Raw genomic sequence first — 24,939 nt, 5'->3', positions numbered from 1 at the left:
AGAAGAGGCAGAAGGAAGGTGGGTTTTTTCTGTCCTCTCCTTAAGTGGTTGAGGAGCGCTGCTGATGTGATACCATAGAGTAGCTCTGTTTTGTGCAGCAGCAGGCTTGATGCTTCACAGTTCTGAAGCATTTGACAGCTCACAAAGCTTTATGGTCACAATTCTGAGCTCTTTGAAAAGTACTACTTAACTGATTATTCATATAGAACTATTTGAATATTTGGACAGATTGTCTTCTAAGCAAGCTCTTTTGTTTATTTATAAATAGTTAATGCATTAAAATGCTTATTATGTAGCTTGTGCTATGAATACTAATCTTAGTGTCTTCAACTGTATTCCTAAAATGTCCTAATTAGATCAAGATAAATGGTGTGCCTCCGAGTGTACCTGATGTTCAGGCGACAAGTATCAATGATTACTGGTTTGTTTATTTCTTTTCCTTTCTACCGGATCACTTTGGATGGTGGAACAGTGTGTCCTGTGCTACTGATTCTCTCGGGGGGATTATGGGCACATCCATGAAGTGTAATGGCTTAATCTTATTCAGGGAAGAATGACATTCAGTTTATAAAGTTTAACTATGCAAATACCTAGGGCAGCGCTTTTCCTTGGAGCTGAGCTTCTGGTCTGTGAGCACGAGTGGCTGTTCCCTTATGTGGCTTGTACCTGTGATGTGCTCAGAAGTGACCCAGCACACGTTCTGGCGTGAATCACTCCAAAGTTAATGAGAGATGTTATGGTTCTCTTGCTTGAGTAAAGAAGGAATGAAACTACTTGTCATCTGATGCTAAATTTATTTGTTTTTCTTTCGTATACTGTTGTGTAACTCTGTGGGGTTTTTTTGTGTGTGTGTGGTGTTTGTTTTTTTTTTTTTTTCCTTTTGGTCCATTGTTTCAGGCATGAATTTCCCTCTAAATCTCCAAGATGTTTTCAGACTAAAATTTGTGGAGGAGGGATGAAATCAAACAAGTTTAAGGAAGCTTGGAGCTCAGTATCTGCAATAAATAATAATAATAAAATAAATTATAAGAAAATTAAATAGTTTGGTCAAGCTTGAGATATTTGTTCCATTAATCTTATAGCTTTTTAAAAAAGTAATCGGAACATTATACTGTACAGTTGTTTTCCAATAGAGTTCCTCCCTCTAATGTAGAAATGTACTTTAATATGTACTTGACTGCTTAGCATCATTAAAATTCGGGTGAAAAAAAGATAATGTGGTATTTAAAATAAATCTCTTAATATACAGATCCTATTATTGGGTCACATCTTTTCTAGCTAGTTAACAGTTCTTTTGTTCCAGAAATGACATAATGCACTATAAGAACTCTTCAATATGTAGTAGTTGTGGATTAATTTACCCTTTGTTGTAGGTCAAATAATGATAACAGGATGACTTCAAATTTAACCCATAACATTTAATACCCTTTTAGAAATAACGATGCAAACCCCCCACAGGACTCTTACTTAAAACCCTGGAAGGCAGTCAAGAAAAACACTGCGACTGGATAGTCTTTTTTGACCTTGCTAAATTCTTGGTTTTGCCAGCTCTGTTGCAGTGTTTCACAGTCTAATAATACTTCGGATAGAAAATGTAATTTTACATTAGTTTTGAATTTGCCATCTGTTAAATTAATTAGGCATCTCTATCCTTGATTTATAAACCAGGAAAAACTAAAGTTTGAACTCCGTCTAAACTATGATACTTTATTAGGAGAAATGATACCAGTTTCCACACTTCTTGTGCATTTTTCCATGCTCCATAGTATTACTGTTACCTCCTTTATTCAAAAAAGGACTCGCCTACTAATGCTGGTGTACAGAGTGTCCCAGGTGAGGGGATACCAATCAGTTGTATAATGATGCAACAGTAATTCTGTATTATTCACCATCCTATTAGTTCTGTGACCTAATGATTTATTTGCTGGATTTTTTTTTGAGTGCAGATGCATTTCTGTGCTCTCACTGATTTCTAAAAAGTAGCTGCACTATTAGTTTTTTCAGCTGACAGAGTTAATTTAAGAAGCTTGTAAGGTGGGCAGGTGTGGTTGTATCTCTCCCTGTGTTGTTTGTTACTGTAGTTTGGGACATTCTGAAGATTTCTGTAGTAAGTGTTGTCATCTGCAGATTCACTGCCTCCCTTCTGATGATTTTCAGGGTCATACCACTCAGGAAAAAATCTTCTGTGGACCTTGGGTTGTCAAGGGGAGCAAATGAAAGGGTAAACTTGCATTCATAGCTGAAAGGAAAGTGGTGGCAGGCAGGAATAATAGTAAGAATTTATTATTGAGTGATATAGTGGTGGAGGAGACTGACAAATAGTAACGATGATGGAGGCTGAATTTCTGTATAAGCTGTGGGGTATCTGTTATCCTACAGTGGTAACTTGCACAAAGTGTAAACATGCAGGGAATACCACCTTAACAAATTTTGTGGAAATGAAGTTCTGTGGTTTCAAATAAGCAGGATTAACTGATGAATATCAATTCATCAGTACCTGGAGGTATTTAAAAGACGTGTAAATGTGGTGCATAGGGATATGGTTTAGTGGTGGACTTGGCAGTGTTAGGTTTTTGGTTGGACTTGATGATTTTAGACGTCTTTTCCAACCAAAATTACTCTATGAATATTGAAATGAAGCATAGCTCTTTCAGTGTGATATATGAGTTGATCAATAAGACAATTATTTTTTTCTAGACTAGCATCAAGTCAGGGCAGCGGTAGCTTGAGCAAGTGATTCAGAACATGAAGCTGGATATTGGGAAACTTCTAATTTCTCAGGAAATTAGACATTGGCTTAGCAGATCTGCGAGAATAATTTTCTTGACTGTAACATGAGCTCTGGAAAGCACTCGTTTAGGAAAATTTCAAAATAGAATTGGAAGGATAACGTTTTCATAATAGCTGAAGGATAAAAAAGTGTTATGGAGTTCAGGTTTTTAAAAAATCACTGCAGGATTGTTAAGGTAAACTTCTGGGTTATTGTTGAATCTGCTGCAGATACCCAGCCTGATCAGAGCTGTCACTATGAGCACACACACTTTAATGCAAGTTGAGTGTCTAAATCTCCGTTGGTGTAATATGAGTTTAGCCAACACAGTTATTGAAGCCTTGGGAAACTATTAATTTCACCCTTAAGTAGACACCTTACAATTATGAAATTAATCAGAGGCTGAATTCTACCTTCTTTTGAGGGTAGAGAATTGATGGAGAATTTTCACCAGTGACAAATCCAGATGCTTCTGAAAATAAACGGAGATACATGAAATTGCATTTACTTACTAAACAGCAGCCTGGGAACACCATATTTTAATATTGAGGAAAAAAAAATCTTGATTGTAGAGGATAAGTTTGGGTCATTTCTAAAAAGGCTTAGCTTTAAATTTAGAATATTATGATTGTAATGAAAGGTAAAAATAGATCAATATTGTACTGTTCTCTCATTCTAAAATGACAGATTTGGATAAATCAAGGGAAGTAGTTAATGGAATCAGAAGGACTGAGGAACAGAGTCTTCAGTATAGATAAGGAATGGCATTTTTTCTGAGTTCAACCATTTTGGTAGGAGTTTGTTTAGCACATAAAGGCAAGATATTTTTTTTGACACAAGAATAGTGGTAGATCTCATGCTTCTGGACTTTGACAAATTTTTGGTTTATTGTAGAGGCTGAGGCTAATGAAGATTGCTAGAATTGTAAGATAGATAAAGAATGGATTGAAAGAAAATGGCAGTGGATGGTTTTGGAAGAAAATATATCGAAAGCCACAAGTGGAGAACCTGAATATTAATTTTATATTGTCATTAAGAACTTTGAAACAGAAACCAAGTATGTTCTGAGAAACAAATGAGGGAGACAAGCCACTGAATTCACTGAGGAGCAGAATAATAAAACTGCAAGTATATTTAGTTGTAGAAAATGCAAGGTCATGAATAAGAAATATTGGAGCTGGATGCTGTTAATTGGAAATGAATGTCAGTCAGAATCTAAGGGTTATTTTTGATTTAAAATACTGGGCAGACTTTTGATAGCAGAATTTAACCTAGAAGTATGTGAGAGAAATATGAAGTATATACTCAGGTATGAAGGTATACGAAGGTATATTCAGAGCAAGCTAACTTCCAAAGGCCCGTGTGTGTGTTTTTTAAAAAATTTATTTAGTGTTTGGATTATCAATTCAAATAGATAATTCTACAGCTGCTTATGTGTAGCAGTGTTTCGTGATGGCCAATACGCTATGCACTTTTGCAAATGAAAACACGGGTACAAGTTTGAAAATGGTATTTGTTGTCAAGTGTTCCGATTAAAAAGACATTGGTTTCCTTTTGTTCACACACTGAAAATAATAATATGAGTCTTCACATAACTTCATGTGTTAGTGTCCCTTTATCCAGGCTTTGTCATCCTTCAGGAGACAGAGTTTGAAGCAGCGACCATTGCCAACAGCAACTAATAGAAGGGAAGAAACCAAGCTGAGCCCGCCTCATGTGTCGGGACTTTGGGTGTGCTGCTCCACCTGCCACAGGCCAACTTCAAACTCATCTAATTTAAACTGTTACTCTAGATCCAGCATGGTCTGGATTCAGACCAGGACGTGGCGCTGCAGCAGCTTAGTGACACAGATAGATGGTCTCCTACGGTCAGCGGATAGAGGGCAGTCATTAATTTTCATTCTCCTGGCCTTTTCTCCAGTGTGTGACGCGCCTGGCCAGGAGTCGATACCGTCTTGCCGGGGAGGAGCAGCCGGGTCCAGAGCAAAGTGCCAAAGCGGCTTGACCTCATCCTATGTGGTCGATCATGGGTGGCGACACGCTCATGATTTTGAAGTGTTGCCAATCATAAAAGGAAATTAAGAAATTGAGAATGATATCTGCAACAGGATTTCGTTGTTGCCTCTACATCAGCGAACATATTAGTGATGCTAATTGCTACTCTGAGTTGGGTAGTGCTTATTTGTGTGGGAGGGCAGTGCTTTCACAAGACTGAATTCTAGGCTGTGTAATGAACTCCCCTGGGAATGGAGAACTGCCGTGTATTTTGTGCTGAGAGTTGATGATGGAATTTCTTCTATTTTGCATTTTTTAATGTGATAATACAGACAGAAGCATATTTAAAAAGGAAACAAAAAGCGATGACGGCAATACTGTGTAGAAATAAATAATCTTCTTTGATATAACCCATCTAAAGAAATACTCTGGGGCAAAGAAAGCTCCTACAGAAGCTGAATCTTTAATCTCCTTTTAAAAAAATATTTCTAATCTATTTGCTACTTGCAGATTTTTTTCAGAAAATTAATCTTGTGTTGAACTCAAACCCAGAAGATGTGGTCTGAAAGTTTGATGAAATTGTGCCATATTTTTTATTACACTTAAGGTTTTAAAACTCCTGTAAAGTACAAAATTAACCTATGTAACCTTATTGCTAGGATAGTTGCTGGGATTTTGGCTGAGGGAAATAAGTTAAACACAGGTAAGGCACATAATAAAATCAAATTTAGTAGCAAAACTTCTATGGACTTCTAGGAGATCTGTTTGCTAGTAAATGTATTTTGGCAAGGACTGTGCTGAATGAGAGGTGCTGGGTCGAGGAGTATTTTCAAAGCCAGTTTTGTGGATCCTAATGAGCTGGGAAAGAGGACAGAGGCCACAGTTCTGTTCTTGTTCCTGACTCCGAATGGCTAGGTTGAGGGAGACCAAGTAGTTTGTCTTATTTTGCCTTAAACAATATTGTCCTGAAACATAACGTTCAAATTTAATGGTGAAAATACTAATCATCCACATGACGGAGAAACCTCAGTTTTTATCCTATCACTTTCAATGTAGCTCAAGCCAGCTTCAGAATTGTGTAAAAAAAACAAAAACAAAACCAAAAACAAACCCCCAACCAACCAAAAACCTCCCCAAACTGCCCAAAATCACAAACAACCCTTCCTCCCCCACCCCCAACAAAACGAACTAAACTAAAAATGGAAGTTTAATAAAATAGTTTTTCTAGCATCTGTTTTGGACCCAATTGATGTGGACTGCTGAAAGAGTTGCCTTTATTGGGGTGTGCTAAAAATAATTGATTTCTGACGAGAGAACTTTTGAAGATTATATTTGGTGGTTGACATTTTTTAAGTGTAAAGATTAAAGTTATTAATACTCTGGTAGATGATTTGGAGATCTGCTTGTCTAATGCCAGGAGCTGTAACGCTTTGCTAATGAAATTTTTATCCTATTTCCTGAATTATCATGTTAATACTATTGTCCAATTAGAATTAATAACAGACCTTGCCTTGGGACCAGTCGTGAATGAAGGGTAGCTTCTAATGAAACTTTAGATTTTAACATTTCTATGTCCAGATATTTTATCTGCCTGTGAGATTAATCTGTGTGGACACTGTGACCCTTTTTTTCTTTAACTCGCTGGTCAGAACTTTTGTTGCAATGGAAACTGGCAGGTTGGTAGTGGCTGGGTTGGCGGTTCGGAGAGATGATGTTTGTCACTCAAACCTGATTCTCCCTTTTCGTGTGTAGTTATCAAAGGTGAATGAGCAGTTCTGTGATTGCTTTTATTGCTGCTCCACTCTTGCTCTTTTATTCCCTCATCTTGTTTTAAATTCAGATTGAGCCATCTGATACGGGACCATGTCATCTTGTGTACTTGCACAGAATCTAATACAATGCGGCCTGGCTACTAATTGGAGCTTTTGGGTGCTCACACAATAGAGATAATTAGTAATAAATGTACAGCTGTAATAGCAAGTAGTGTTCGCAGTGTACGATACAGTGCATGACAGTTAAGCTCCTATGTGCTGTTTTAGATCCTATTGAATGTGTGTGAGAAATCATTGTTCTTCTCTCTTTGCCTATGTGGTGTTGCCCAGAAGTGCTCTCTCTAGTCCAGGGTAAGTGCTTATGCTGCTAATACCTTAATTAACTTCTTCAAATATCACTGATAAGGTCACATCCAAGCAATATTCATAAACTTACTGATCAGCAGTCTACAAGATTTCTTCAAGAAAGCTCGAAGTGTCATCTGAAGAAGACATAACGCCTTATGTTAAGCACATAACTTACACTTTTTGAGCAAAATGAGCAAACAAACAAAAAAAACCCCACCCAACCAGCCAATCAAACCCCCTCGTTAACTAAGGTTTCACCAAAACCTGGGCATGGTTGCACATCTCTTTAGCTTCTTGCACATTTTGAATTATCAGCTGCTCATAGAACACTTCTGGATGTCAGTCCATCCCTGACCAAATTGGTAATAATTAGAATTTTGACAAATTCTGTTGTTTGGATCACATTCAGAGTTTTTTTTTTTTTCTCTAGTTTATTAAACTGAGGGATGGGAGTGTTTTCAGGCTTTCAGCTTAAAAAACACGAACAAACAAAACCCTTTTAAAACAGACATATTTGGGTCAGTCTAACATCTTTCTCATGCAGAGAACTTGTTCACCTTCTAAGTTAGGCAAACATATTATCCTGAAACTCAGGACAAATGAATCGACATTAAGGTAACTTTTTGTCCTGAGACCAATTTTTTTTTTTGTCTTTAAAGTAAGCACGTGCTCTTTCTCAGTAGCTCTCTGAGGTAAGATGTAATTGTAATTCCTGGTGATCTTTGGAAGTTTTTGCATGCAGTTGTAAGACCTACTGTTGTCCCTGCATTTACAATTTGTGATATAAACAGGTGACAGTGACAAGTTTAAAAAGAGAGAGAAGTCATGGGAGAAGTGATGTAACGTTAATGCTGTGGCTTGAAAGAGAAGGAATCTCGCCACTAGTGGTAGGTGGACTGTCCAGCTACCAAGTCTTCAGAAAATTTCCATAGATTTTGTTTTGAATGAAAGATCTGGAGAAGGTGGTGGTGGTCTCTTGAAGCATTAGATGCTGTTTTGTTGTTGAAGCAAGTTACAATGAAAGCATAGACTTCAAATGGCAGTGAATATGGAAGTGCAGAGATGTACAATTAAGCTTACTTATAAAATTCAAAGTATGTAGTGCACATTTTTTTTCTGTTACACACTTCTTCCCTCACCATGGTTTCTTTAATTTTTGAGAAAAACACAACACACTCTTTATAATTAGTTTTAGTTTTGAATAAATTTACATGGTTTGAAAAACGAATGCTTTTTGTAGATTATTCTTGCTTATGAAGAACTGGCGCCAAGTTATCTCGTTGAATGTATATTGAATTACTTTTTTTTGTAAAGCTTCTCATGTACAGCTTTCAGCTCTCCTAAAGTTGCATTGATTTAATCTACTCTCCCCTTCCCTGACTTTAGGCTTTCTGCTCCTATATAACTTTGGTTTTTTTCCCCACTGATATGTAACATCTTTCCACACTCCTGTGTGTGGAAAAACGCTAGTTGAGCTGATCTATGATAAATTACGATCATAGCTTAAAGAAATATTTCAGTAGTACAACTGCAGGTGTGGTGCTGTGCTCCTGTGCGTCAGATCTCCTGATTTCTGGAGGCAGGATCCGTGCAAACAGCAGGACAAGCTGCCTGCGTGGACCATTTGCCCGCAGGGTTTCTGGGGGATGCTTCCTGCTGCTTTGTGACAGCAGGGATCCTGTGGGCATTACTTGCAAGAGCAAAGGTGAATTTTAGAAAAGAGTACTGATAGCTTGTTGTTTCTTTATAACCAGGACTTCCCAAGGAGAGCTGGATGAATTATGAAAAGTACTGTTGTTTTTTTTCTCCCCACTGCATATGTCCAAAGGCTTTTGAAAGTATGAAAAGGTCTTTGCCGAATTAGTCTTCAAAATGTGCTTGCTTGCTTTCAAAATACTCTGATGTGGATGGTGAATCTCCTGCGATCTTTTAGTCAAGTATTTCCCTATTTTGTACTGTCAAAGAAACTGCACTGCAATCCAAACGAATTAGTCTCCTTCTCTGGAGACATTCAAAACCCGCATGGACGCCTTCCTGTGTAACCTCACCTAGGTGTTCCTGCCCTGGCAGGCGGATTGGACTAGATGATCTTTCGAGGTCCCTTCCAATCCCTAACATTCTGTGATTCTGTGATTCTGTGATAGTTGCTCGGGGAAGATCTGTCCCTTCCCTATTTGTATCAGAGGCTATATGAGAACATTAAATGTTGTGAACTTTTAGAACCATTGAACTATCTTGACAATTGCTAATGCTCCTGTTTTCTTCTCTTGTTTGGTTTCTGTGATTTTCACTTTTCTCGGTAGAACTTCTATAATAACAGTTGTGCTTTCAGCACGTCTGTGTGCAAGGTGAAATGAAAGGATCAGTGAAAGAAAGCTCAGCCTAGGGTCACGCTGTCAGTTTTGGTCTAGACTACCAACACGGTTAGTTATGGCATGATCAGGCATAAGTTCAATTACAGCAGCTCAGGTGGTAATTAGTAAAACTGACTTAACTCAGGTTTGACTGGGACACTGAACTTGGCTTGACTTTTGAGTCTTCACGTCAGCTTTGTCTTTCATACGCTTATTTTTTGCACTGCTGTTAGGCCATGGTGGTTCCTGTCTGATCATTCAATCACGTCTTGATAACTATATTGTTCTTTTCCCTGGTCTTAATAAGTGCAATCGCATCTTGTTGATTCCAAAAAAAAGCACTTTTTCTGGTCTTTTTTGCTTTGCCCTCCTTCTGAGCCTGACAACAGTTTGTCTTCCTTTACTGTATCAGATTCAAAATGCCAGTCTTCACTTTCAGCTGCTTGTGGTATATGCTCAGCACCTTTATTACTTCTCATTCACTGCCAGGATGTGGACTTGTCATCTGGCCTTTGATACCAGTTTCTGCTGAAATGTCTCCAGTTTCTGTTCTGCAGTCAGGTGTGCTCTCCTAGGCTGCTGTAAACCTTTGTCTGTGTAGCTGCCTTGTTATTCTTCCTGAAACTCTGCGTTAGATCTTTTATTGCAAAGATCAAACAAAACTTTACAGAGGTAACTCAGGTGTGTTACAGCTATCATGCTGTTTAGCATCTCTTGGGGCTTTTAGCTTGTTTTAGTGTTTTTTTTTTTTCTTTCTACTTGTTCACTGTTTTTTCTTGTATAGAGGATGTTACCTCTGTAGAGCAGTCTTCTGTGGGCTTAGCATAGAGAGGTCTAAACTGATGCCTACATCTCCCAAGTACTGCCATAATGTAAAGAAATTTTTAGAAAATTCAGATATCTGCAACTGAACCAAACTCACCAGTTGCTGGTGACAGTGTAGAAAGCTTTGAGGTTTTCAGTGTGCGTAATGTGAGAGCAAGGTACCTGGGGTAAATTTATCAGTGTTTTAATGAAAAGTGGCTCAATAGTTGGCTGGGACTTTGCAATACTGCAGTGTTAGATAACCAATGATAGATAGGAAGGGTGTTTCTTTTGGATGAAACTCTGCAGATTTATATCAGGCAAAGTTCTGGTCCACTTAAGAAAGGGAAAACATGAATAAAAGATCTTTTAGCTGAATCTAACTGAATTAGCCACATGTGTTTCTTACAGCATTAAAACCCCTGTTATTTTTAATAGATGTCAGACATCATTTTGTCTGGACACAGCAACATTCTTTTGTATCTATATCTATATCTGTTCTGAACTTCCCTCTTTGAAATATTTTCTTTGTGATAATTGCATTGAACTAAATTGCTTTCCTGACATAATAGGTTTAAACTTTTAACTGTAAAAAGTTCCTTCTACCATGCTTTTTTATAACGCCTGTCATACTTGCTCTTTTTTAGTGCTTAAAATAAATTGATCTAGTAGATATTTAGAGGATATGCCTTTAAATATAATATCTTAACATTGCTTTTTCAGGTACATGATGCTAATTGATGGCAAGAATGAAGTTTATATGATTGATAGAGACAATTCGATTTTTCATGTATCTAACCTGGAATTTCCGTTTCGTAAAGACCTTCGCACACATCTAACAAACACTCTTCTGGATGGGGTAAGGAGAATACTGTATAATTATTGTAACAATTTCAGTGCCGTTTGCTTTTGTTTATAAACAGGGCCAAGTTTTTAGGCCTGCATCAGTGGATCATGGGATTTCAGGAGTAATATAGATTCAGTCGCTGGTTGAATGTGCGGATTATGCTTCATAAGTCATTTCTTATCTACAGAGTAGCAATGATGACTGCTCTTGGGGGAGCTGTTTGTCTTTGAAATAAATCAAAGTATTGAGGTGACATACTCTAAATATGAGAAAATTCTCAAACAGAATCTAAAGAAATAATGCAGACCCTGATCTCTCGTTACAGCTTTGTATTTTGATACTGTAAATATAGTAAATTCAACCCAGTTAATGTCAATATTTCTAAAACTTGATAAAATTTTCATCCTCTTTTGATAGACTCTTGTGAATTGATGTCTTTGCTTCTGTCACCTTTATTTTTAGCTCATCCAAATTATTGACTGTGATTTAGGAATGATTTAGTTACATTTGTTTATGACTAAAACATTTCCAAGTTGTCATGCTAATTTAAATTATGTAAACTTGCTAATGAACTTTGTAAGCTAATTCTAAAACAAAGTGTCAAACATTTGTATTTCTTGATAGAAGGCTGGCCTGGAGTATTCTTGGTAAACTTTTCAGAACAATAGGCACAAGAAGAGATTACTCCTTTCTTGACCTTCCTATTTCAGATGAGCAAAGCAACTTCATTAGGTCTTATACTAAATATCTGTCCTTGTAGATGAATTTGGTTTCTTATCATGTTGCAGTAGCATTGCAGGCCCTTTACATTGCTGTCACTCTGGCTTGCTGAAGTACTGAATGTCTGAGATGATCTTCCAGTTTGGTCTTCTGAGGCCTAATGCACCTTTCAGATATGGGAGATCACGTTGTCGTTGTTGACTTCCTTTCTCAGGCCTTTGCTGTCATTATCCTTCTTGAAATGTCACTTCTGTCAATGATCTGTCGTACTGAACACACATTTACATGTGGCGCATGTGTAAATCGAATCTGTGAGGATTATTGCAAGGAGCAATGTACTGTCTCAAGGACAGAGGAGCAGATAATGGAATATTTTCCACCACCTCTGCTTCACTGAAAAATTGAGAGCATAATGCAAGAAATGCCGTGCTGTCAGCTCAAAAGTGGCTACACGAGCTGTCAAATCTGGTAGGAGCCTCTTCAGCCAGGCAGCTTCTTAATGACATACATAATAATATTCTTAATGACATACATTACGTTCCATACTGTTGAGATAAAAAGCCTAGTACTTTTTTTTTTTTTTTTTTCCCCTTCCCCTGCTCTTTTTTTTTCTGAGGCTCTTGAGAAAGTAATGGCTTGCCAGTGTCCATATGGTGCAATGGTAGGTGTTCTTCAGGGAAACTGCTGCTCTTTTTTTTTGCATTTCAAACCAGACGATGTAGTAAGGGTGGCTAATATGCACATGGTGGAAAATGAGATTGCAGGTATATTGAAATACATGCATAAATGTGGCCGTGGGATGTGGGAGAGGGGCTCTGATCTGCTGTGATGTGTTTCCCAGTTTAAGTGTCTTAAGAATAAATTAAGTTCTCTCAGTTACCCAGGACATGAGCTATAACTTCATTCGTTATTCTGTAAAAGTTTGGCCATTATATTGCATTTCAGTATTTCACTTTATTGGCAGAAAATTAGTCTTGCTGTGCTTCCCCCCCCCCACTGCCCTTTTTTCAGGAAGTGGAAAGCAAAATGACATTAAATGAACAAGTATTGGTTGAATGAAGTACCTTGAGATAAAATTAACACCTTTTAATGGATAAATACTTTTAATAGTACAGTTTTCTAAACATATTTAAGTATGGTCAGTTAAAAAAACCAAACTGTTGATGGAATATTTTTTTTTTCAACTGAAATTCCTTTCAACAGGTTTGAGAATAAACTTTGCATATTATGTGAAGCACGAGAAAGCACCAGAACAGCTTAGCTTTGTAATTGAATATTTGTTTAATGTTGGTGCCAAATGATAATTTCCATGACTGTTCTCTTACTCTGGATATATGCATGATTTCTTTCTTTTTTTTTTAATCCATAGGAAGAAAAATTTGGCTTTTTTATGTTAACATATTTTGCTAATTAGTGCTGCAGGGCTGTTGAAGTTAATTTTTTAATTGCAGGTTGAAATACTTCATACTTGTTGCCCTCAAAGTAGCTTTCTCTCTTTCAGAGAATGAAAGTATAGAATGAGATGGCCCAATTTCCATTGCTTTATGGTTATCTTAAAAAATATGAGAAAGAAGGCAAGACAAAACAGATATCAGTGCTGTGCAGCAAAACAACTACTTGTGTTAAGAATACAAAAGATAATTTCCTCTAACTTTATTTAGAATGACGGTGTATATAAAACTTTCATAAAGGCGATTTCCATGAATTCAGTGATCTATTAACTTGCTTTTAGGCTTTTGGTGTAAGCCTTTCATGTGGTTGTCTTTGAGAATTTCAAATGCATTTATGGTTCACTTCAGGCTGAAGTGACTTGCAGCTGGTTCTGACTATGATCAGTTATGTCTTGGGTGATAAGGGGTCTCCTGCAACCCCCTCTACTCATCTCCAGCTCTTAGTTGTGATGTTCCCCTGGCAGGGAAGAACATTTTCTGCAAAGCTCATTAAAGCTAATTTGAATATTACCTGCAGGTGACTAGTATAATATGAAGTATTCCTTTAGAAGCCAAGTGTTTTGCTTCCATGCTGTTTTCTGAGTGAATGCATAGATTTTTTGTTCAAGTGTTTTGGCTGTCATGCAAGAAAACTAATTAGTTATTTTCAGGAACTTTCTTGGCGTTCTGCTTAGCTTTAGAACAGTTAAGCAGAAAATGCAGAGGCATTCTTAGGCTTGAAATACTTCTTGAAATTTTAATGCAATTGTATATATATTTTATTTTACTTATATATAAAATATTGTTCACACTTGGAGTCTTAGGAGGGCCAAGGACTCCAAAAGTGGAGAGCGAGACTGATTGATGTTTTTGTATCAGTACACACCTCACTCATTTGTAAGCTCTGTTAGAAATGGCATAACTTACAACTTTTTGAGTTTGCAAAGGCTGGTGCTTTGTGAAAAAGTAGATTAAAAAAAAAAACAAAACTCTTTTCACTCCTGAAATACAGCAATGGCTAGAATTGGGTTGAAGATAAATGGACAAAGGGAAGGCAGAGGATGAAAAGGAACAGTAAACAGATGTGTGATTAGAGTTGATGCCATACTTTGTGTCAACAAAGAATACATTCTGCAAGTGGCTGGTGAACTGAGATCCTTTGCTTTGTGATTAAATTTTGGGTTATTTTAAGTCTGAGTTGCTCGTTAGATAAGTAATTCCAGGAAAAAAGAAAAAGTCCATGAGCTGTCAGTCCAGCATTTTTCTTTTGGTGCTTGTCCAGCTAAAAGCTCTTAGCACAGCTGCTGTTTCTAATGCTCTGTAAGACCATGCTCTGCAGCACCAGAAGATTAAGAGATTAACACCAGCACAGTTTTGCCAGGTCACATCAAAGAAACTGGCCATTGGACCTTGTGCTACAGGCCTGCAGGTTAAGCTAATACCTAAAATAACAGTAAAGGACAAGTGGTAAAGATCATACTTACTAGCAGTGGTAATTGTGAAACTCACAATAGCGGCTGTAACTCTACATGGGGTCCATAAAAGGAAACGTATGGATGCAGATGTGTCTCATGGAAGATTTTGTATTCTATTATCATGTCATGTGAGTGCTGCTGGGTTTAAGTTTTTAGTTATCTAAAAATGACTTAAATATAGCCTTAGAGTAGGAGGTTATTACTCGGATCAGAGTGAGTGAGTTAGGACGTGATCAGTTTCTCAAATACCACATTTTTTGTGGATTTGCCTTTGAGGTCTGTTCCCTGAAGTATTTTTTCAGTTCTCATAGTTTCAAGGAAGATACTGAAATCAGACTATTAAATAATGATGTGTTAGACTATTTCTAATCTGAATCTTTCTTATGATCGCTTTACAGCTTTTGCCTTACAACAGTTGTATTGGCAAAACTAATGGAGCAGTGAATGTTGTCGTGATGGAGATGAGCAGCGCAGGAATTTGCCATCTCTACCACTAAGGCATATTGTGCTGTTGTTTATTTGCTCTAGCAGCTGGGATTTCAGTCAGGATGTGAAAAGAGAGCAAGAGGCAGGGGAGGAAGAAAAGAAGTGAGGATGTGAGGAAGGAGGAGAATTTGACCAGTAATAGAGTCAAAAAGGTTTATACGTGACTGAGGTAGAGGAAAAGTTTCTTTGTAAAATTAGTTTTGTGTTAAAACTGGAAATTCCAGAGAAGGTTTAAAAAAATCATCATTGGTCCTCTTGGCTGTATTTTATAAGTTGTCTTAAATTTCACGGAAAGGGTTTTCAGGCACTGGAACAGGCTGCCCAGGGAAGTGGTGGAGTCACCATCCCTGGAGGTGTTTAAAAGGCGTTTAGATGAGGTTCTTAGGGACGTGGTTTAGTGCTAGAGTTAGGTTAGGTTATGGTTGCACTTGATGATCCAGAGGGTCTCTTCCAAGCGAAATGATTCTATGATTAAACTGAGTAACCAGAGATTCAGATTTTTGAAAATTAAACATAAAATCTTGTAATACCAGGCATTGAAATTTTTTCAGCGTTTTACAAAGCTGAGGCTATCAATATGTATGCTGAGGAAATGAGTCCTTTAACATAGGTTCAGTTAAATGTATATTAAAAATTTATTACACCTGCTAACGTGACTGAAACTTTAAAGAAGTATGGTAACATTCTTTTGTTTCGGTTTTACTTTGTTCTTCATTTCACCTCATTATTATCAGGAATTCTGTGTTTTTGTGTTTTTATGGGGTTTTTTTTGTTGGTTTGGTTTCTTTTTTTTTCTATTCCCCTCGCCCCTCCTTTTTTTTTTTTTTCTTCCCCTCCCTCCCCACATTATATCTTCACACAGTCTTCCAAATTTGAACATCATGCATTCTTTCTCTCTTAGGACGTACCTACTCCATCCGTTCTGGTAGTTATTTATAAAGTTTATTGTCTATGAAAGCATTGCAGCACTGCATTTGCTGTTCCTTTGATAGCTCACTGGTGTCTTACCTAAATGCTGCAAAGTAACAGAATGGCGTTTTGTTATAGTTACCTGTAACTAAATGGTTTTTAGAGTAAGATATTGTAATGTTACAAAGGAATATTTTTCAAGCATGGAATTTTTTTTAATGATGTAGCAAGATGTGTCAGGTCACTTCAGGCAGTCATTCACAACACCTGTGGATGCTGCATTTGGCTGTGAAAGTCCAATCTGCATCTCAGTGTTGTCATCACAGAAAATGAGATTCCAAAATATTAAGTAGGCAACTTATAGTTCCCAATGGTTTTTGAGAACACCAGGTTCATATCTTCTAGTTTAGTTTTAAATGCTTGAGGCTTTGTGTTTGCCTTAAAAAAAAAAAAAAAATCAATATTTTTTCAACAGCTTGCTTATTTTTTAAAGCCGAATGTGATTAAATAGTATGTACAACTCAAGAAGCTTGGTATGTGTACAGACTGAAAATCAATCTTGCATTGAGACTCTCGTTTGGGTTTACTTTGTAGAAGTTGTGGATTCTAAGAGAAGTTAAAATATAAAACGTAAAAATGCTGCTGACCTAGCAAGAAACAACCTAACCAAAATTAATTTGAGCTGATGTAAGGTTCTCTTTTGGAATAACTCTTGAGCTCACAGTTGTGTTTTTTATCATGTTATAGTGAAATATTTTCACCTTTTCCAACTGTTTTATCTCATATGTGTGAATTTGGAATTTTAACTTGATACTGGCGCAAAAAATCCTTAACTGATACAACTGACTTATTAGCCAAGAATTGGATGGGGTGAGGGGGGCAGGGAGGAGACTGACTGCATTTAGATAAGTGAGTATTTCAAATTTGGCTCTGAAAAAGATTTACTAATTGGTCGATTGCTACCATTTTCAATCATGACTAATTTATATGAAACTAAATATTCTTTATTAGTTTATCAAACTAATAAACTATGTCTAATAAATATAATAGGAAACCTGAGTTAAAGATGCAAGCACCAGCACATAAGGTCTATATATTTCTGTACAGACCAGTAGCTTCAGGGAACACTTTTGTGTTTGTTTGGGTGTTGATCATTAATAGTCTTTCTTCTAGCTGATGTATTTTCAAGATGTTTTACCAGTATATATTGAATGTTCACTAATTTCGTGTGATACAGATACTATCTGTGATGCTTCCATTTGAAGGAACCCTACTGTTTGGTCACAGTGTAACATTCAAGCAAATTCCAGTTGTCACTGCTGCCCAGAGTGCTGTTAACATGGAAAAGATCCAACCTGAGCATAGAAAATGGATGTTAATGCCTGTTCTTTACTTCCTTGCTGTCATACTTCTTCGCGTAGGCAAGACTTCCAAAAGTGCTTGGTTGACTTAGGATCACAGTTGTTACTGAGGTTTCTGAAAATTCATTATTCACGCAAGAAAGGTGGTGATTTTGAAAGCTGTGGGGAAACGAATGTACAATTGTTGCAGATCAGAATGTTGAGCGTTAGTACAGCTTCCTGGCTTCCTATTGAATGCTTCATGAGAGACATTTAAGACCATAATAATGTTTTTATAATCTTGACCTATTGTAAAATCTTTTTCATAATAAAGATACGGCCAGTATTTGATTGTGTCATGCTTACAGGTATGTGCACTAAATGTGTTGACATTCTTCTATATTAATGAAATAAATGTAAATGTCATCTCTTTTCTTTTAAGGAAATGATCATCGACAAGGTTAATGGACAGGTTGTCCCTCGGTACTTGATATATGACATTATTAAGTTTAATGTAAGTACTTCCAGTTTTATTGTTTTTATCATTAGTTATTGATTGCCATTTCTATTTTAATCTTATTTGTATAAGTACAAGCTTCAGGGTAAATTTAAACACCAAAAGCATTTGGGTATTTTGTAACTCGATAACAAGCAATGCATCAGAATTAAGATTGAAAGCAGCCTTATAATAGCCATTGATTTATTTCTACCTGCTCAGAAAAAGATGGTGGTTTGAAACAGTCGGCTAAACGCTGTTGGAAAATTTCCCATTTCTAGAGCATGTTTGAACTCTTTAGGCAGTGAAATTGAGAGAGGAGGGAGAAGTTAGGCTGTAAGTGGTATATTTGTTACCAGAGCATCACAGTGCTCCTTGTTAGGCTGCTCCATCACCTCTTTCTCAAATTTCTCTTTGAAACCAGGCAACTGGTCCTTTGTTAAGCTCTCAACAGCAGGCTCTCCTGTTTGCACTGGCTGTAGGGAAAATATGTAATAAAGAAAAATATTGTGGAAGCTGTGGAAAAGGAGAAGCCTTTGTTGACAGCTGGGAAGAAAGTCTTTGTGGTCACAAGTAAGAGCTGTTAGACAATACAGAAAATGAGGAACTTTTTTTCTTTAAAGCAGCTTTCAAGTATGGTAAAGGTTTGAATGTTACCAAAGGGCTCTTGTATGTTATCTTTTATAGATTTTTTTTTTTAAATTTCTTCTATTTTTCCAAAAAAAGTAATGATATATGTGGAATTTGAAGTTAGTCAGAGGTTTTATGGCAGAGTCTTCTACTGAAGCTTATTTGAGGACAACGTGTTCCACTTTTTAGCCCTTATTATGAAATAAATTTTTCAGTCTGAGGAAGAGAAAATGTCTTTTATGAAGTATCAGGTTAACTGTATCGATATTTTTTTTTAAAACAATTTTAAAAATAATTTGTGAAAACAGAAAATGTGTACTGGTTTTGGTTGGGATAGAGTTAATTTACTTTGTAGTAGCTCATATGGTATTGTGTTCTGCATTTGTGACCAGAACAGTGTTGATAACATAGGGGTGTTTTAGTTGCTGCTGAGCGGTGCTTGCACAGAGTCAAGGCCTTTTCTGCTCCTCACTCCACCCCACCAGCAAGCGGGCTGGGGGGGCACAAGAGGTTGAGAGGGGACACAGCTGGGACAGCTGACCAAAGGGACATTCCACGCCATCTGACATCTTCCTCAGCATATGAAGCTGGGGGAAGAAGGAAAGGGAGGACATTTGGAGCAATGGTGTTTGTCTTCCCCAGTAACCATTATGTGTGATGGAGCCCGAGCATCCTGGGGATGGCTGAACACTTGCCTGCCCATGGGAAGCAGTGAATGAAGTCCTTACTTTGCTCCTAACAGGGCAACCAGTATTACTAAACCACTGCGTGTTTCAGACTTTCTAAACTACCATTGACTCTTCCAGACTTGAGTAAGGTACTGCTCAGCTTGAGCAGGCTGCTCTAAGTGGGAATTGCAAATGTAGGCACGGTACCAGTCACCGAAAAAAGGACCTTGGTATTCTTGGAAGTGTAGTCAGACTGTGACATAGGACAGCTGCTTTTAAAAGTAATGGTTTGTGTGGAACACATGTTAAATTAGGAACCGAAGCTTTTTGTTAACTCATTTTAATTCTGCGTCTTAGTGATATTTTCTTTAGCCTTTTCTGAAGAGTGTTAGTTTCCTGGATCCCTTCCTATGGTTAGGACTTTTCAGTAAGTAGAATTTCCTGGTAGACATCTGAAAGATACAATCTTCTGTTACCACTCCTGGGTTCTCATTTTTCCTTTAAATTTTCTTACCTGTTCCTCCACCTGTGATTCCCTGTTTATTTACCTTCGTGTCTTTCCTTGTCTCTGCTCTCACTTTGTGTCTAACCTGCCGTTCGTTGCTGTTACTCTGCCTTTGAAAATTAAGTTTAAGTTAGGGAGTGTACAGTCTCCATCTTCCTTCACCGTGGGATATGCATATACTGTCCTAGCAAAATAGCACTTTTTGAAAGTCATACTTAGTTTAGTGAAACATTTTTTGGGGTGGAAGGGGAGGAAACCCCCATTCGTAGTGAAGTGTCCAGACTTAAGATGAAGAATCCCACTTGGCAAACAGGAAAAACAGAGGGTTTCCAGAGGATTGTTAGGTTTTGGGGAAAGTCTGCTTTTGAGCAGGGCTGTAAAAGCTTTAAAGATTGTTTGGTTTTGTTTGTTTGCTTGTTTTTTAAATGCATTGGGAATGAGAGAGAGGAGTTAGTTACTATGTAATACTATTTTAATGTCAAGGACAAATTAAGATAATGTTATCAGTATCAATACAAGCAGGGCTTCAGCTGCAAGAAGTCATTAGCAATCCGTCCTACTACACAGATTAAAAAACACAGAGGTTTTTAGGTTAATTTTAGAAGCTTAATTACAAAAATGGGCACCTGAGGATGTTTGTCTTGGCAAGAAATGATCAGCAGCATTTTATCACCAAGAGAAGTAAATGTATTAAAAACTTGTAATTGGCAAGAAAGGATAAGCTCCTTTTTAAGTTGTGTAAGTTAGATTTGTGTAAATGTTCCTAGCAGATCTTCAAATCAAATAATTACACAGAGCATTAGTCCTGTTTAAAGACAAAACATTCTCCCCCACCCCCGTTCCAAAACAAACAACCCCCCAGCCTGAAGAAAACCCCAAAACAACCTGAGAGACAGCTGTGTGAGGTGCCCTAAAATTTGACATCTCTCCTTTCGATCTTGAAAGTAGTTGTGTCTTCTGAAAGTGAGTGGTGGAGTTACTGTACTCACTGCCTGGCATGTGAGCGACAGGATTTCGCTGCTATGAGTTTGGAAGAACATCATGGAATCATGGACCTGAGTGTCTCAGTACATTAGGGGATCTTTCCTCAGGCTTAGTCAGGATTTCACCTGAGCGTGACCCAGAGGACGTAAGGAACTCACCTTAAACAAGAATGACGTGTTCATCAGGAGAGAACAGTAACAGAAACCTAAGCATGAGTAGAGGCTGTAGAAACAAAGCAAGGGAGAAAAATGAGAGTGGGCAAAGACCTGCCTTTTAACAAATTTTAATCCACATGGTAATGAGTGAGGCTTGCTTAGCTTTTCAGTTTTGTTGTGGTGTCTCAGGAATAGACTACAGCAGCCTTCTAGAAAGAAGCAAAGGAAACTAAGAGAATAGATTGATTTTATGTGTAGTGTGTATTTGGCTGTAGATGTCTACACAGGAAAAGTCTTAGGAAGAAGGAAAGTAACAATTGAGTTTAAGTGACCAGGAGAGACCTGTGCTGGAGTTCTTCGGGAAAACGTGGAAATAATCTATCTTGGCTGTCTCGTTCCATGATACATTTTGTATTGAATTCTGGTGCTTATCACCTGTGGCTGCTGCAAAAGTCAGTCTTCAGGGATGTTGATGGAACCCTTTGACTTCATTTCTTTTAATCACTGTTTCTGTGACATCTAGTTTTTAGAAGCTTGTGGTAACACATCTGTTTGTGTTACAAGAGATGCCTTTGTCAGGAAAAACAAATGATTCTTTGGAGATTAAAAAAAATAATTTTTTTTTTTCATTTTCTTCATTCTGAATCATGATGTTGATTATTATAGCAACTCAAAATAGGACATTGCTGTCTTAGTGCTTTCATCTCACATGCTAAAATAAAATTCATAGAAAGCAAGCTATATGCTAGTGAAAGAAACCCGCCTTTTGACCTCAGCTCTTTGAGGAAACCCACGGCAATCCCTGCTTTTTCTTTTCTGCTTTGCATGGTACTTTCTCTAAAGAGCAACTCAAAGTATATAAAGTCATCACTCCAAGCAATGCATACATGTATACTAAAATATGGAACTGTGCAAAGGGCAGGATCCTGCTGCCGAAAGTTTATCCTCTTTTTAAGTAGTTAAAAGGGTCCCTGGCACAGCTTTGGCTCTGACTGGCTACAACGCTCTTGAGCAGTTCTTGAGAATTGTTTAAAGTTTGACATTGCCTGGGGACCGCTCTGATCAGGTGTTCTGAGGTGTCGTCATCGCCTTTTGGAGGGCGAGATTGTGACCGTGGTCAGCCAGCCAATGGCTCCAGGGGCCTTTGCCCTGTTGGGTCACCAGTGTAGTTGTACCCAGAGTGTCGTCTTGTTCACAGACTCGGGCCTCACCTCTCTGAAGTTCAGAAAGTGCTGTTTTGTGAAACATGGGGTGTATGGCTGTTAATGTGCCTTTAGGGGCTTAGAGCAGAGAACGTGAATGCTCCTTACGTTGAAAAGAAGAGAATCAAGTGGAATAACAAATAGTCGCATATCATGTCATACAGCAGAATTCTATTGTGGAGGGTAAAAGAAGATCCAAGCAGCATGGAAACTAATCTGCCACTTCTGCTTGTCTGTGGAGAAGATGGCACCAGGATGGCAAAGATGTCATTATCGTGTCAAGTCACATTTGGCACGTGAAATATTCCTAGAAGCAGAAATCAATTGTAACACAGTTTATCTTTTCTTACCACCTTTTTTTTTTTTTTTTTTTTTTTTTTAGTTTTCTAAGAATAATCTTTTTCTCATGGAAAAATGACAAAGTATTTATTAAAAATGCATGTATTTATTTAATTTTTAATATCCTACTTGAAGGTTTTTTGTCCATGCTTATGTCACTGGTTATGTGTGTGCTCCTCACACATGAAATCTGGATTTTTTTGTATTCCTCTGAACATAAAAGGCTAATGGCACCCAACATTCCCTATGGTGTTTAGTCTTAATGACTACAGAGCAAGATCCCTGCAATGTCTGTTACTTTTCAGCTTCCTGATTTGTGTGTGTATGTAGTTGAGTTCATGATTACAGTCAGAGTAGCGGTATAGCGCTACGTCTTTCACCTGAATAGTGAATAAAAAGGTAAAATTAGGTGGGTAACTCTAGTGTAAGAGAGGAAGCTGATAACAGAATTAACAGTCTTAGAAGAAAATGTAAGGAAAGCTAAATCCCTGTTCATAAGAAACAATCCACAAAAGAATTCTTCATTCTCCAGTCATGTTTGAGACAGCTCTTCCTGAGAAACCTTGTTTTGAGAGGCTTTTTCTTAGATCATATTCAATAGCTGCGTGTAGATGTATAGACACTGAACTTAAGCAACTATTTTTTTTCTTTAGTGAAGTAATAAAAAGTAACACTGGTACAATGTAAGATCTAATTAACGCATTCTTAGCAAAGATGCTGAAAATGAATAGTACTTTCCTTTTCCTTTCTAACCCTGATCTTTAAATTTTTAAACTCTAGCCAAGTTTTCATGAGACCAGATTGCAATGGTAAGAATAGATTGAATGCTTGAAAAAGAATAATTATTTTAATGTTTAGAAAGGAGATAGAATTTTGACTAAATTTCCCAATACTTTGTACATTGAATTAATTGAAGATCAAGATTTCTTTGGTTGCCATTATGCATAACAATGCTGTAGCTACTAGATAAAATTTGTCATGGTAAACCGATATGCTGGTCATAAATCCAGCCCACAGCCAATGTGCTCATTGAATTCATGCATGAAAAATTGTTATTTTAAATCCCTGTAAAATATTACCATGTCTGATTTTTCTGTTACAAACCTAATTTTAAAGTGATGTAAAGCTCACAGTACATGCTGTCTCTCATTTATTAGCCTATTAACCTTATCTTTGAAATGTACCGTGAAAATTCTGAGGGCACAATTCAGAGATGCAAGTGTTTAATTGCATCTTTTCTGTTTACCAATGCACCTGGTTGCCAGTCATCTGTCCACTCTTACTTTTAATTCTGGTTATTTCTCAAAAGATGCCACCTCAAAATACAGATTTAAAAAGCTTTTGTTACTAACAGTACTGGAAAATGAGAGTGCTGTGCACATGTTTACTCTTGCACACTTTCTGTTATTTTTTGCGGAGACATACCTAACAAGTGCTACAAACAAGTGTTTGTAGCAGTGCTTTTACTGTGTGTTGCGTTCTCAAATCTGTATATACTAATTTATTTTATTATGGCTCAGAGGTGTCAGGTAAATGAAATAGAGAGCATCTACTCAATTGTGTCTCGTTTCTCTTTCTGGTGTCACACTGGGGGGGACGCATTAAGATTTCTTTCTCCTCCTCCTCCCCTTTTCATAATGCAATTTATTGAGAGCAAGGGCAGCTTGGCCAGGTAATGTGTGTTATTCTTTAGGCTATATGAATGGGGCAGCATCACAGAATAGGGAGGGCAACAAATGGTGGGCGAGGAGAGCTCGTGAGATGGAGAATCAACGCAGTAAAGGAGTGAAGCAGTGGAGGCTTTTGGATCTGTGGAAATGGATGGACAGAAATGCTCTTAGCTGGCTGTCGTCTTCAAAGTCTTTCCTGCTTTATTCCCCTCCCCTGTTGATTATCTATTATTCATCATCGAAAACCTGGCTTGTAGGTCTGAGCAGCAAAATTTGCAAATCTCCTTCCCTGTTCTGTAAACTTTCAAACAGATAACTTGTGCTTTCTTCCCTGTTGTTCCTTGTGCTTGAGTAAAGCGCATAGGTAACTGAAAAGTAGCATTTTAATGCTTTTTTGCATCTGTCTTTTCAAAACTCTCTTTTGCTGTGATGTCTACAAAAAGTAAATTATTGCTGACGATTGATTATTAGTACACGCTGACCAGGGTATCTCTGGTGGTTTTGTGTTCTTCATTTTATATTTTCTGTCTAATAAGCTGCTTGTTGTTGGGGAGCTTTCTTTAGCATTCTAATTCATTTGAAGGTTGACTGTGTTACTTGCTGGTTAGATCGTGTGAAAAACACGTCTGATTTCTTCCTTTCCCTTACATCTCTGAGTTAGATCCTCCTTTCCCAAACCCAGAGGGCACTATGGATTGCAGTGAAGGTGGCTTGTTTTCCACATGTTCCAAAATAAAGAATGCTTAATGGAATATTACATGAAAGCAAAGGGAGTGTATTAAATTTTGTCATGTCTTGTTTTGTTCCCTAAAGGTAAGTGTTTCCATACCTTAACGTGAGGTGTGTCTCATGAGAACCTTTTTGAATGGCAGATTATCGCTAGTTTAATTGTCAGGGGAAAATGGCACGAAGTGTTACTCCTTGGAGGAGAGACACAGGGACAAGCAATTCTCCAAGAGTGACTTTAGGAGTTGCCATGATATGAAATCCTTTATATTTATCAGGTGTTCAGGTCCTGTTACTTTTACTCGCTTACTCTG

General features: G+C 37.5%; 1 protein-coding gene across 1 annotated transcript in view; it reads left to right on the top strand.

The window, feature by feature from the left end:
- Positions 1–24,939, top strand: part of RNGTT (RNA guanylyltransferase and 5'-phosphatase) — a 181,805-nt gene that overhangs the window by 38,576 nt on the left and 118,290 nt on the right. Inside the window, exons 9-10 of the mRNA XM_065630920.1 lie at positions 10,767–10,902; positions 17,693–17,764. Coding sequence (XP_065486992.1) covers positions 10,767–10,902; positions 17,693–17,764 — 208 coding nt within the window. The remainder of the gene's footprint in view (positions 1–10,766; positions 10,903–17,692; positions 17,765–24,939) is intronic.

The sequence above is a fragment of the Caloenas nicobarica genome, chromosome 3, assembly GCF_036013445.1.
Source record: "Caloenas nicobarica isolate bCalNic1 chromosome 3, bCalNic1.hap1, whole genome shotgun sequence".
Classification (NCBI taxonomy): domain Eukaryota; kingdom Metazoa; phylum Chordata; class Aves; order Columbiformes; family Columbidae; genus Caloenas; species Caloenas nicobarica.
The sequence above is the reverse complement of the archived record's forward strand: the minus strand, read 5'-3'. Positions and strand labels throughout refer to the sequence as shown.